The sequence below is a fragment of the Ornithorhynchus anatinus genome, chromosome 20 (assembly GCF_004115215.2).
Source record: "Ornithorhynchus anatinus isolate Pmale09 chromosome 20, mOrnAna1.pri.v4, whole genome shotgun sequence".
NCBI lineage: Eukaryota > Metazoa > Chordata > Mammalia > Monotremata > Ornithorhynchidae > Ornithorhynchus > Ornithorhynchus anatinus.
This window is the reverse complement of record NC_041747.1, coordinates 12868763-12882948: the sequence shown is the minus strand read 5'-3', so window position 1 is coordinate 12882948 and position 14186 is coordinate 12868763. Positions and strand designations below refer to the sequence as shown.

The window sequence follows — 14186 nt, the reverse complement described above, 5'->3', positions numbered from 1 at the left end:
CCCACTCCTCAAAAGACTCCAGTGGTTGCCCATCCACCTGTATCCAAAAAACCTCCTCGCCATTGACTTTAAAGCACTCCGCCACCTCGCCCCTCCTATTTCACCTCACTTCTCTCCTTCTCCAACCCAGCCGGCACACTTCTCTCCGCTGGTGCTTTCTCACTGCACCTCCATCTCCTCTATCTCACCGGGACCCTTGGCCCACCACTACCTCTGGCCTGGAAAGCCCTCCCTCCTCAAATCTGAGAGACAATTACTCTCCCCACCTTCAAAGTCTTACTGAAGGCACATCTCCTCCGAAAGGCCTTCTTAGTCTAGACTAAGCCCCACTTTTCCATTTCTCTCATCCTTTCTTGCTTCCGCCCTAACTTGCTTCCTTTATTCTTCCTCCCTCCCAACCCCACAGAATTTATATACATATCTTTACTTTTATTTATGTGTACTGTTGTTTTTCTCCCCCACTCTGTTCATTGTAAGCTCAATGTGGGCAGGAATGTCACTGTTTATTCTATTGTACTCTCCCAAGTGCTTAGTATGGTGATCAGCATACAATAAGTAGATTGAATGAGTGAATGAATGAATACAAGCAAATCGGTTTGGGTTTGGACACAGTCCCTGTCCCTTTCACAGAGAAGTGAAATGAATTGCCCAAGGTGACGCCGTTTGGGATTAGGGAATGGGCTTTTGACCCACAAGTTGCTTGGTTGCATGGATGTGCTGGGTCTTTTTAAGGTGCTTGTGCTATAATGTGAGTTTTCCTTTCTTCGGGTTCATCAAGAATTTATTCTCCTTATTATAGGCGGGCTGACTGTTGTGATTATTGGCTCCCGGTGGGCAGGAAACATGTCTACCAACTCGAGTATACTGTTCTCTCCCGAGAAGCAGTGTGGCTTAGTGGATAGACAGATCAGGGATTAGAACCCGGGTCCTTCTGACACCCAGGCCTGAGCTCTTTCCACTAGGCCACGCTGCTTCTGTTTGCAGAGGGGGGAGGCAAAGTTTAGACCATCTAGTTTAAAAAGCAAGTAGCACTCACTGGAGTTGCTTCAGTGGGTATTACGGCTGCTAAATTTTGTGGCCCATCTTCCACTTGAGGGAAAACACATTGCAGATAGTTTCATGTCTTAACCTCTGCCTAATGCTCTTGCAAACTGCAGAATTAGTTGGGTTGTTTTGTAGAAGCTGCCAACTAAAGAAAGGGCATTTCTGTGGCCTGCTAGCTTATGTTGGGAAGAGTTTCGAATCCGGTTAAGAATGCATCCCCTTATTGACTCCGTCTGTTGATGCTCTTCACTTACAGCAGCCATCTTCTCCTTCTTTTTTCTAAATTTTTATGATTTTTCTATTTAGGTCCTTACTATGTGCCAGGAACTGTACTAGTCATTTCTGGCCAACCGCTCAAGCCCCAGTTTTGAAAAATAAGGGTCACTAAGCCTCTGTGCCTCAGTTACCTCATCTGTAAAATGGAGATTAATAATAATGATGGCCTCTGTTAAGTGCTTACTATGTGTCGAGCACTGTTCTAAGCGCTAGAGTAGATACAAGGTAATCAGGTTGGACACAGTCCCTGTCCCACATGTCTCAATCCCCATTTTTCAGAAGAGGTGATTGAGGCCCAGAGAAGTGAAGTAACTTGCCCAAGTCACTTGTCAGCAGACAAGTGGCGGAGCCGGGATTGGAACCTGCCTCCTTCCGATCCCAGGCCGGTACTCTTCGCTATGCCGTGCTGCTTCTCCTACAGTGCTCTGCACACGGTCAGGGCAAGTCACTTAACTTCTCTGTGCCTCAGTTACCTCATCTGTAAAAGGGGAATCAAGGCTGTGAGCCCCAAGTGGGACGACCTGATACCCTTGTATCTATCCCCGGGCTTAGAACAGTGCTTGGCACATAGTAAGCTCTTAGCAAATACCATCGCTATTATTATCATTAATAAGCACCACTGATTGATCGATTGATTCATTTGAATTCCCTCAGATTTCAGTGGAAGAACTGGAGCGGAGTCTGGTGATTAAAGTCAACAAGGATGCTGTCATGAAAATAGCCGTCTCTGGAGATCTCTTTCTGTTAGACAAAGGACTGTATCAGCTGAACCTCACCGTGGGAGGCATTCCTTTTAAAAATAAAGACCTCATTCAGCCTGTAAGTACTATTATTAATCAAAGGGGGCATTTCACAGAGTAGGACACATAGGGTGTTTGAGCCGGTGAGGGAGAGGCCTCTTGAGGGGAGAGAAGCTTTTCTCCACCTACTATGAGTTAAGTACTCACGGCAAAATGTCAGGGAAAAAGCCAAGACTGCTGTGAAAAACGTATCTGAAGCAATGCTGGGAGGGTCACTCCCTTTCCCCTTCGTCGAGCTTAAACATGCCTCGATCCACTGACTCTACCTGTAAAGATAAAAGCAAAAGAAAACAAAATACAGGTAAATCTGGATTGGAAAGGAACCCACACTCACTCTTATTTGAGGATGAGTGGTTTTTTCTGGGGCGGTGGTTCCAAGAAGAGCTTTTTAATACCTCTGTGGGCAGGGAATGCTTCTGTTTATTGTTCTATTGTACTCTCCCAAGCGCTTAGTACAGTGCTTTGCAAATGGTAAGCGCTCAATAAATATGACTGACTGCCTGACTCACTGACCTGGGACCTCATTTTGATAAGTTTTAGTCATTTGTCCTGAGCTTCTGCCTTTGGCACGTTCTTTGGCCAAAAGTTTCTAGTCTGTAAATTACTTATTGTTTATTGCGTCCGTAAACAATTTATTATATCGTTAAATTATCTATATGTCGGTTCCACCCTCTCGACTATAAGCTCCTCATGGCCAGGGGAACGTACCTGCGACTCTTTTTATTGTGCTCTCCCAAGCGCTTAGTACAGTGCTCTGCACGCAGTAAGCGCTCAGTGAATTCCATCGTTCGATGGATCGATTCGATTGAAACTTGAGGGAATTTCAGAAAGCTTCATTCCCCTCCGAGTCCTCCATAGAGTCATGTTTGAAGTATCCCCAGTTTTGTGCTCAAAGTTGTCTTTCTGTTCCCTTTTTTCCTCCTCTCCCCTCCCTCTTCCCCTCTCCCTAAAAGAGGTTCCCTTTGTTTATGTTCTGGATTCCCATGCCCTTTGGCCACTGAAAAAGAAAAAAAACTCTTACAAGTATTCTTGAAATGCCTCCCATTAGGAGAACGTTTTATCCTGGTGGGTGGCCACAGAGTTGGTGTGAGTGAAGAATGTCCTTAAAAGTCTTATCTCCCATCTCCTTGGAGCTGTGTGTTTAGCCAGCTCTCTTCACCTGGCCCTTCTCTTTTTACATAAGAAGGGAACTGAGGCAACAAACAAATAATGGAGGAATTCTCAGGTTGGTGACATTGTCAGGTAACATTCCCTAACCATGAGCATCCAGCGCAAAGACAGGAATATCCTCACAACAATCTTAAAAGCAGCCTCCCTATCTAGTCTCCTTCTCTAAGCTCCTCATGGGCAGAGAATGTGTCTACCATCTCTGTATTGCACTCTCCCAAGCGCTTAGTACAATGCCTTGCCCATTGGAAGCACTCAATAAATACCATTAATTGATTAAACCAAATTTCAGAACTTCAGAAAGCCTAGGCGTGGAAGTCACAGGACCTGGGTTCTAATCCCACCCACTTGTCTGGTGGGTGACCTTAGGCAAGTCACTTCACTACTCTGTGCTTCAGTTCCCTCATCTGTAAAAATGGGGTTTGAGACTGTGAGCCCCATGTGGGACAGGGATTGTGCTCAACCTGATTAGCTTGTATATGCCGCAGTGCATAGAACGGTGCCGGCTACTTAGTGAGCGCTTAACAAATTCCAAAAGAAAAACGAAAAACAAAAACAACTCTCTCTCTTTTGGCTCCCAGGGAGACACTGGCAGTTATTTACACCTCCATTTTTTTGATGGAGCAAACTGACATGAGAACAACAATAATAATAATAATAATTGTGTTATCTGTTAAACACCTACGATGTGCCAGGTACCATACTAAGCACCGGGGTGGATTCAAGCGAGTCGGATTGGTCGCGGTCCCAGTCCAACGTGGGGCTCGCAGGCTCAATTCCCATTTTCCACATGAGGTAACTGAGGCCCAGAGAAGCGAAGCGACTTGCCCGAGGTCACACAGCAGACAAATGACGGAGCCGGGATTAGAACCCAGGTCCTTTCTGTCTCCCAGGCCTGTGCTCTTTGCACTAGGCCACGCTGCTTCTCCAAAAAGGTCTCCTCTCAAAGACGGAGGTCCCCTTGGCCAACCGGTCATGTGGCCTAAGCACATATCACCCCGGTGAATGCCCTCAGAGTGACCGGGATCCCCGTTGTCTTCCCAGATAAACCCACGTCTGGATGGCTGCATGAGGGGCTGGAACTGGTTAAACGGCGAAGACACGACCATCCAAGAAACCGTCAAAGTGAATCACAAAATGCAGTGTTTCTCCGTGACCGGAAGGGGATCCTATTTCCCCGGCAGCGGATTTGCTTATTTCGATCTCGATTACAGTAAGTATTCGTTCATTCGTTGGCTCGTCTTTCTTGAGCGCTTTCTGTGTGCAGAGCACTGTGCTAAGAGCTTGGGAGAGTACACTAGAATAATAAACAGACACGTTCCCTGACCACGACGAGTTTACGCTGGGCCCCGGGCCTTCCGAGTAACTCGGGCCCCACGTCAATCCAATCAATCGATCGATGGTATTTACTGAGCGCTTGATTCCGACACAGGAAAGAAGCCATTCTTCTTTTTTAGTGGTATTTGTTTAGTGCTTCCTATGCGCCAGGCACTGTACTAAGCGCTGGGGAAGATACAAGCTAATCAGGTTGGACACAGTCCATGTCCCACATGGGGCTCACAGCCTTAATCCCCATTTTAGAGATGAAGTAACTGAAGTACAGAGAAGTTAAGTCCCAGGAGTCAAGTGGCAGAGCCGGGATTTGAACCCAAGTCCTTCTGACTGCCAGGCCTGTGCTCTATCCACTAGGCCACACTGCTTCTCAGCAGACTTTTTTTCCCTCTTTTGGGTAATTAACATTTCGAGTGTTATTCAAGGCCTAAAAGATGATACTGCCTGTAAGTTAAATGGACTGAAATGTTGGGATACAGAGGATGGACCTGGGACTCAGAAGATCATGTGTTCTAATCTCGGCTCGGTCGCTCATCTTCCGAGTGGCTGTGGGCAAGTCACTTCATTTCTCTGTGCCTCAGTTTCCTCATCTGTAATACGGGGATTAAGACTGTGAGCTGTGGGGCAGGGACTGTGACCAACCCCATTTGCTTGCATCCACCCCAGCGCTTAGTACAGTGCCCGGCACATAGTAAATGCTTAACAAATACCATTAAAAAAATAAAAGTAGGGGCTCCAAAAATGCTCTCGATTTGATTTCCCAACTCTCCTGACGCAAGCCCGCCTCGTCTCTCTTCCTGCTGTTTTCCGATCCGCATCTTTCTTTCTAGCGACGTCATCAGCCGGGCTTGAAGCTAACGGAAGCTGGGAAATCGAAGCAACTGCTCGCATTCACCCGGCCACCGACACGGGGGTCCTGCTGGCTCTCGTGAGCCAAGACAAGGCCATCTCGCTCTCCGTGGCCCTGGTGGACTTCCATTCAACGAAAAAACTCAAAAAGCAGGTACTGGCTTTCGACGTAGTCTCCGCTCGCTGTCCCATCCGAACTCCCTTACCCAGGCTAACCCCAAACTCCTCAGAACCCACCGGGAAGGAAAGATGGTGCCATGCCCTCTGGCGATAATACTAATAAATAATAGAGGTATTTGTTAAGCCCTTACTATGTGCCAGGCACTGTATTAAACGCAGGGATAGATGCAAGATATCGGGTTGGACACAGTCCCTGTCCCACATAGGGCTCACAGTCTCAATTCCTGTTTTACAGATGAGGTCACTGAGGCACAGAGAAGTTAAGTGGCGTGAAGCAGACAAGCGGCAGAGTCGGGATTTAGAACCCAGGTCCTTCTGACTCCCGGGCCCGTACTCTATCTGCTAAGCCTCGTTCCTTGCAGTCTTTTTGCGCAAAGGAGATAAACCGAAGGACACATTCGAGCTGTTGATGCCCAGAGTTTTATAGAGTTTAGGGCTCCCCTTAGGGAGATGGGAGTTGGGAGGAGTTTGAAGAGGGAGAGGAGACAGGAAAGGGGAAGAGAAGGGAGAAGGGAAAGTCAAAGAAGGGTGGAAGAAGAGAAAAGGTGGGAGGGAAAATAGAGAGAAGGAGAGGAGTTATGGAAAAAGAGAAGAGAGGAGCGGCATGGCCTAATGGAAAGAGCCTGGGCCTGGGAGTCAGAGGATCTGGGTTCTAATCCCGGCTCTGCCAGCATGGCAGAGGAGAAGCAGCGTGGGGTAGTGGATAAAGCGAGGGCCTGGGAATTAGAAGGTCATGGGTGCTAATACTGACTTCACCTCTTGTCTGCTCTGTGGCCTTGGGTAAGTCACTTCACTTCTCTGGGCCTCAGTTTCCTCATCTGTAAAATGGGGATGAAGACCGTGAGTCCTATGTGGGACAAGGACCGTGTCCAATCCCATTATCTGGTATGCACCCTGGCGCTTAGAACGGTGCCTGGCACACGGTAAGCACTTAACAGATACCAATTATTATTATATTATTATTGTTAGCAACTGGTGGAGGCTTGTTCTTCCTCTAACAAGCTGTTGAACATTGTTTTTGGGTGAGAAAGCTCAACAGTGCATTTCAACACTAAAGCTACGATAGAGGGAAAATTGAGGTCTCACACCATATACGTCTCAATTCTCAGAACACATAGTAAGCGCTTAACAAATGCCATAAAAACCCCTCAAAATCCAAGCAACACAAGGTGGATTGATGAACTTCTCTCAGGAAGACGATCTGAGGAACCAATTTTCTTCCCTCTCAGCACTTGGGGTTGAATTCCGCCAGTTACGGGGTCTGCATGTCATTCTGACTCTGGCATTTAGGTCATGGGTTCTAATCCCGACTCCGTCACTTATCTGCTGCGTGACTTTGGTTAAGTCACTTCACTTCACTGTGCCTCGGTTACCTCATCTGGAAAGTGGGGATCGAGACCGTGAGCCCCACATGGGACGGTGACTGTGTCCAACCCGATTATCTTAGGATCCACCCCAGCATTTTAGAACAGTGTCTGACACATAGTTAGCGCTTAACAAATACCATTATTATTATTATCTGGGTAGGGGCCTGTATCACTCCTCTTTCCTGCCCTCCCTCAAGCACTCAGTACAGTGCTCTGCCTTCAATAAATACCGACAGATGGATCGATTGATGGATACTGATTGATTTGGGCCCTTTCTCTTTTTCCCCCCCTCCAGCTGGTCATCCTGGCGATCGAGAACGTGGCCGTATCTCTGATGGAGATCAAAGTCTGTGACGGGCAGGAACACCTCGTGGAGATCTCGGTCACCGGGGACGGGGTCACCCTGGCCGTGGACGGGACCAGGGGGCAGAGCGAACTGAGCCCGACGCAGCTGGAGGAGAGGCTGTCCACCCTGAAGGGCTACCTGCAGAGCCCGCTCACCACGTTCGTCGGAGGGCTGCCAGGTGACCGCCGCTTTCGTTTTTCGGCAGGCCGGTTCTGCCCGAGACCGGGAAGGACCGTCCTGAGCCCGCCCTGGGCCCAGCCGGGGTTCTTGCCGGGTCCCATTTGCTTCTGTTAGACGCCTTTTCGTGCCAACTGGGGTGGAAAGCGGGACTCCTAGAATCCAGGGTATTTACTGAGCGCAGTCGCTCCCGAAGAAGGGATGGTGTGATTTTAAAGCGGCTGGTTTAAATCTCAGCGTCCACGGAGGGTCTATATTTAACCACCCTCCCAATAGATCTTTTTTCATGGTATTTAAGTGCTGACTAGGTGCCAGGCTCTGTTCTAAGTGCTGGGGTACATACAAGCTTATCAGGTTATCTATCCCAGAGCTTATACAAGTATAGTGCCTGGCACATAGTAAGCGCTTAAGAAATACCACTTTTTTTTTAATTGTGTGCACAACACTTTACTGATCGCTTGGGAGACAACAATTGAATGGAGTTGGAAGACATGATCCCTGCCCACAAGAACTTTGCAGTCTCCAGGGCCTGGAATCTCTCTCTGGGTGGCAAGAAGCAGCGAGGCCTAGTGGATAGAGCAAGGGCCTGAGAGTCAGAAGGACCAGGGGTTCTAATCCCGGCTTCCCCACTTGTCTGCCGTATGAATTTGGGCAAGTCACTCACTTCTCTGGGCCTCAGTTACCTCATTTGTAAAATGGGGACGAAGACTGTGACTCCCATGCGGGACAGGGACTGTGTCTGACTTGATTAGCTTGTATCTACCCTGGCACTCAGAACAGCGCCTCGCACATAGTATGCGCTTAGCAAATACCATTAAAAAAAATCTGTCGGGAGGGCAGATAAACCTAGGCCCTCTGGGAGAGCTCAGATTTAAACCAGGTTCCTTTCCACAGTCAATCCGAGAAACGGCGGGGCCTAATGGATAGATCGTGGGCCTGGCAGCATGGTCTAGTGGCTAGAGCCCGGGCCTGGGAGCCAGAAGCCCTGGGTTCCAATCCCAACTCTGCCACTTGTCTGCTGGGTGACCAGTCACTTCACTTCTCTGTGTACCTCTATTCCCTCATCTGTAAAATGGGGATTAAACCAGTAGGTCTAAATCCTCACCATCTCTTCCCCAAGAGCAAGTGTGGACAGAGGCGAGCTAGGGATACTAAGGCTTGGATGTTCCTTGGATCGACACTGATATGGCAAAGGTTTGTACAGTAAGGGGCAATGATCTTGGCTTCGGGGCTACTTCTTGAATTTTCCCATTCTTCCGCTACCTCCCTGTCCTTGTGGGCAAAGATCGTGTCCACCAACTCCGTGGTATTGGACATTCCTATGAGCACGGCAGTTCTCTGCCCACAGTAAGCAATCAACAAATACCACAGATGGATTGATTAACCTGCCCTGGGATAGTGAGGAGCCATGGGATGGTGGGGGGGGATGACGGTGTTTCCCAGCGCGTAGTACAGTGCCTGGCACATAGTAAGCGCTTAAAAAAATAGCGTTTTTTATTAGTATTTCCCAAGTGGAAGTGGCTTTTTCCTGTGGTGTCCCTTACCGGCTTCTGAGTCTGCCGCAGCCGCATTCTGCAACCTCACACGAGTCTAATCAATCAGTGGTATTTACTGAGCGCTTTCTGTGCGCGGAACACGGTACTAAGCGCTTGGGAGAGGACAACAGAACGGAGTTAGTAGACACGCTCCCTGCCCACAGTTTATAGCCTAGAGGGAGAGCAGGAGGGAATGTGAAGACAGGTCAATTGGATTTACTGAACGCTTACTGTGTGCAGGGCACTGTCCTAAGCTCTTGGGAGAGTAGGCTAGAACAATATAACGGACACATTCTCCGCCCCCAGTGACCTTAGAGTCACGAGAAATTCTGAGTTCTCTTTCGGTGGGACCTACTTTGTAGAATTGAGCCAGAAGGGAGAGGCGATCGGAGAAGGAATAAAGGAAAAGTAAAGAAATGAAAAAAGGTATTAATAAATACCAGCGAGTGTCCCTTTCGGGTGGATCGATGAGTGGAGAGGAGTACCCGAATGCTCTAGGTTTGGAACGACGGCGACTGGAAAAAATCTGTGGGTGACAGATCCGTAGTAGGTGATTAGAGGGGAACCTTAGAGATGTTAAATGGATAGACAGTGTGGCTCAATGGAAAGAGCACGGGCTTGGGAGTCGGGGTCATGGGTTCGAATCCCGGCTCTGACACTTGTCAGCTGTGTGGCTGTGGGCAAGCCACTTAACTTCTCGGTGCCTCAGTTACTTCATCTGTAAAATGGGGATTAAGACTGTGAGCCCCATGTGGGACAACCTGATTACCCTGTATCTCCCGCAGAACAGTGCTCTGCACAGAGTAAGTGCTTAACAAATACCAACATTATTATTATTATTATTATAGACCTCTAGGTGAGCACACTTCTCAGAATCCTCTACTTCATTCATGCAGTCGTATTTATCGAGCGCTTACTGCGGGCAGAGCACCGTAGTAAGCGTCTGGGAGAGGAGAACAGAACCGTAAACGGACTCGACCCCTCCCCACAACGCGCTTACCGTCTACCTGCTGGCGGAGGCAGGACCCTGAATTCCACGGGCCACCGGACTGAGCGAAGAATGGCCCATTTTAAAAGATGCTTTTCTGAAACTTCCCTCAAGCCTCTAAACTCCTCGAGGGCAGGGACCTTGGGACCGTGCTCTCCCAAGCGTTGGGTACGGTGCCCTGCACGCAGTAAGCACCCGGTCGATCGATCGAGGGGAATGGCGGGCGCATGAATTCCAGCCTTCCGATTAACTAAAGGGTGTCTTTTCTCCGTCTCTCCAGACGTCCCCGTCACCTCGGCTCCCGTTACCGCTTTCTACCACGGCTGCATGACCGTGAAGGTCAACAATAAGACACTGGATTTGGACGAGGCCGTTTACAAGCACGGCGACATCACGTCTCATTCCTGCCCTCCGATCGAGCCTTTGCCTCAGTAGGCTCCCGCCGCCACGGGGCCCGAGTCCCAGAACCGAAAACTCTTCCGGCTAGGCTTTCTTTGGATCGAGAAGATAAATTATTCAGACTCCCCCACGCCCCCCGCACCGCGTGTATAGTTTCTTTAAAAACACTGAAGTTACGTAGGAGCCATCGATCCCCGTGTCGAATCGATCGTGGCCATCGCTCTGCCTGGTGATTCCCCGTTTGTAATATATTGTAAATAGTTCAGAAGACAAATATTAGCAACCCCAAACGACGCGTAGACTCCAAGAAGTTTCCCGAAGAAAATATCAAGACGGCCTAACGGCAGGTCGGAGGCCTCTAAGGCGGGGAACCCGGGTGACATTTCGACGTAGACTTGAAGGAAATAATAGTTCTGTATTATTTTTATTACCAAACACCGCTTTCTGATCTCTGAAATATGACAGATTAAAAGATTTACATGAAAATTTGTAATCCTGTGCGGCAGTGTGCTTTCTCTTTCATCCCTTTTAGCAGCGGAGAGATCTCCCCTGGGGCCGGAAAGGGGAAACCGATCGATCAGTAGTATTTGAGCACTTACCAATCAAGAATTGGTGCCAGTGACACAGAAGGTAAGCTCGACGTGGAAAGGGAACGTGTCTGTTGATTGCTGTATTGTAGTCTCCCAAGCGCTCAGTACAGGGCTCGGCACACCGTAAGTGCTCAATAAATAGTACGGCGCTTTTCCCACGGTAAGCCCTCAATAAATACGATTGGAATGAATAAATACGACTGAAGGAGAATGGGCTCTCTTATAGATGAGAAATTTGGCAGGTGACTCTTCTAATTTCTTCCCCAGTTCCCCGAATCGGGAATCTTTATCCGGGTATTTACACGGAAAAGCATCCTGTCCCAGTCTCCGGAAGCACCCGGACCTGGGAGTCGGGGGGCCTGGCTTCTACTCCCGGCCCCGCCAATTACCTGCTGTGTGACCCTGGGCTCGTCACTTAACTTCTCTGGGCCACAGTTTCCTCATCTGTAAAAAGGTAATTCAATACTTGTTCTCCCTCCTACTTTGACCGTGTGGGATAGGGACCGTGCCCAACCTGATTAACTCGGCCTTGACACATTGTGAGTGCTTAACGAATTCCAGTATTCTTATTATCATTATTATTAATATTATTATAATTACATCCTCCCCATCTGAACGTCTAACTGGTGGGAAGCCTGGCTGCTTCTAAAATGTAGTATTCAGCACAGGTCAAAACGGGAACTCCCTCCCCCCAGCCAAAAAAATCACCAGGTTTTTTGGGTTGTTTTACGGTATCTTTTAAGCGCTTGCTATGTGCCGGGCACTGTTCTAAGCACTGGGGTAGATACAAGAAAATCAGGTCGAACACAGTCCCTGTCCCACCTGGGCCTCACAGCTATAATTCCCATTTTATAGACGTGGTAACAGGCCCAGAGAAGTGAAGCAACTTGTTCACAGCAGACAAGGGGGATTAAAACCCGGGTCCCTTCTGACTCCCGGTTCCGGGTTCCGGAAAATAGCCGTGGAGCTCTGGCTGAGCCTTCCAAGAATCCCGTGGGTCCCAAGATGGAGGCGCGATTCCCTCTGACTCTTGTTCTTTCAGGACCAAACTTGGTATTTCCCACCCCTTTCAATCTGGCCTCCCGAGCTATTTCCTCAGAGGAAAAGGAGTCTATCGGGGGTTTTTTTCACATTTTCTTCCTGTGTGTAGAGAAAATTAAGTAATGTGGCTAACAGGAGGAAAGGAACCAGAGTCCTGGTGGGATCTCTGGCCTCTAAGCCCACCTATCTGTTTATAATAATAAAATAATGATGGTATTTAAGTGCTTACTATATAATGAATATCACGATTATTGTTATTATTACCTACCTTTAAATGATATATAAATTCTTTATTTACATTAATGTCTGTCTCCCTCTATAGACTGTAAATTTGTTATGGGCAGGGAATGTGTCTGCCAATTCTGCTTTATTGCACTCTCCCAAGCACTTAGAGAACAGTGCTCTGCACATGGTAAAAGTAATAAATAAATAATAAATAAATAAATAAATAAATACCACTGGTGATGATGATGATGATGATGATGATGTGCCAAGCACTGTTTTAAGCGCTGGGATAGATAATCAAGTTGTCCCACGTGGGGCTCACAGTCTTAATTCCCATTGTACAGATGAGGGAACTGAGGCCCAGTGAAGTGACTTGCCCAAGGTCACACAGCAGACAGGTGGCAGAGCCTGGAATAGATTCCATCTCCTCTGACTCCCAAGCCCGGGAGCTCTTGCCACTGAGACATGCTGCTTCTTCACCAGCAAACAGGGAGAGCAAGGATAATAATAATAATAATAATAACGGTGGTATTTGTTAAGCACTTACTAAGTGCCAAGCACTGTTCTAAGCGCTGGCTGGGGTAGATACAAGGTAAGCAGGTTGTCCCACATGGGGCTCACAGTCTTCATCCCCAGATTTAGATGAGGGAACTGAGGCCCAGAGAAGTGAAGTGACTTGCCCAAGGTCACACAGCAGACAAGTGGCGGAGTTGGGATTCGAACCCATGACCTCTGACTCCCGAGCCTGGGCTCTTTCCACTGAGCCGCGCTGCTTCTCCGTACAAGTGGCGGAGCCAGGAGCAGGATCCAGGTCCTTCCGACTCCCAGGTGCGGGCTCCAGCCATTCGGCCGTGCTGCTTCAAACTCTGCCTGGCAGCGAAGCAGCGTGGCTCAGTGGAAAGAGCCCGGGCTTGGGAGCCAGAGGTCGTGGGTTCTAATCCCGGCTCCGCCACGTGTCAGCCGGGTGACTCTGGGCGAGTCACTTCGCTTCTCTGGGCCTCAGTGACCTCATCTGTAAAATGGGGATGAAGACTGTGAGCCCCACGTGGGACAACCTCATTACCTTTAATCTATTCCAGCGCCCCGAACGGTCATTCGTTCAATCGTATTTATTGAGCGCTTACTGGATGCGGAGCACTGTACTGAGCGCTTGGAAAGTACAATTCGGCAACAGATAGAGACGATCTCTACCCAACAACAGTTAGAAGACTGTGAGCCCGTTGTTGGGCAGGGACTGTCTCTGTTACCGAACTGTACGCTCCCAAGCGCTTAGTACGGTGCTCTGCACGCAGTAAGCACTCGATAAATACGATCGAATGAATGAATGGAGGGGGGAGGACAGCGCTTGGCACGTAGCGCTTCCCAAATACCATCCTTATCATCATTATTACGACAGGCCCTTCGAAGAGTGAAAGGGCAGCGACGTCTCCGGGTAGGAAGCCCTCGAATCCGCGCCCCGTGCCGTCGAAGCCGCCGCTGCCTGGCACCGGCGGACGCCGACCATGGGTGGTCTCCCCAGGGAAATCCCCGAGCAGAACGGAGAGAACATCGAGCCGGCCCCTTCCTCCCTGTCGACTCGACCTCGGCCTGGCCGGGCTTGTTTTGACACCACGAGGGCCGGTTTCCCTGGCGGGGCCTCGTCGGCCGATCTCGGCTGACTCAGGGCGTCGGGGCCGGCCGGCTCACTCCCTTCCCCGCGGGGCCGCGGGCAGGGCGGCTCGTTAGCCGCCGAAAGGTCATCGTGGGCAGGGGCTGCGGCCGTTCAGCCTTCTCTCGTCCTCTCCCGGGAGCTCAGTCCGGCGCTCCGCCAGCGGTGAGCGCTCCGCAAATACGCTTGACCGGAGGAGGAGCAGGAGGTGGAAGTGGCTTC

At 49.3% G+C, this 14186-nt stretch overlaps 2 protein-coding genes across 4 annotated transcripts in view; one reads left to right on the top strand and one right to left on the bottom strand.

The window, feature by feature from the left end:
- The window catches only part of GAS6 (growth arrest specific 6), a 64542-nt gene extending 53589 nt beyond the window's left edge, over positions 1 to 10953 (top strand). The window contains exons 11-15 of the mRNA XM_029048203.1: positions 1975 to 2139; positions 4332 to 4500; positions 5450 to 5622; positions 7311 to 7539; positions 10342 to 10953. Of these exons, the coding sequence (XP_028904036.1) occupies positions 1975 to 2139; positions 4332 to 4500; positions 5450 to 5622; positions 7311 to 7539; positions 10342 to 10496 (891 nt within the window). The 3' untranslated portion in view covers positions 10497 to 10953. The remainder of the gene's footprint in view (positions 1 to 1974; positions 2140 to 4331; positions 4501 to 5449; positions 5623 to 7310; positions 7540 to 10341) is intronic.
- The window catches only part of TMEM255B (transmembrane protein 255B), a 42035-nt gene that overhangs the window by 5988 nt on the left and 21861 nt on the right, over positions 1 to 14186 (bottom strand). Inside the window, exons 9-10 of one of the 3 annotated variants that reach the window (XM_029048211.2) lie at positions 9514 to 9599; positions 2132 to 2386 (exon numbers count right to left, since the gene is read on the bottom strand). In XM_029048211.2, coding sequence (XP_028904044.1) covers positions 2383 to 2386; positions 9514 to 9599 — 90 coding nt within the window. In that variant the 3' untranslated portion in view covers positions 2132 to 2382. Of the gene's footprint in view, positions 1 to 2131; positions 2387 to 9513; positions 9600 to 14186 lie in introns of those variants that run through there. The other 2 variants (XR_003753921.2, XM_039914927.1) reach the window with 2 other exon arrangements.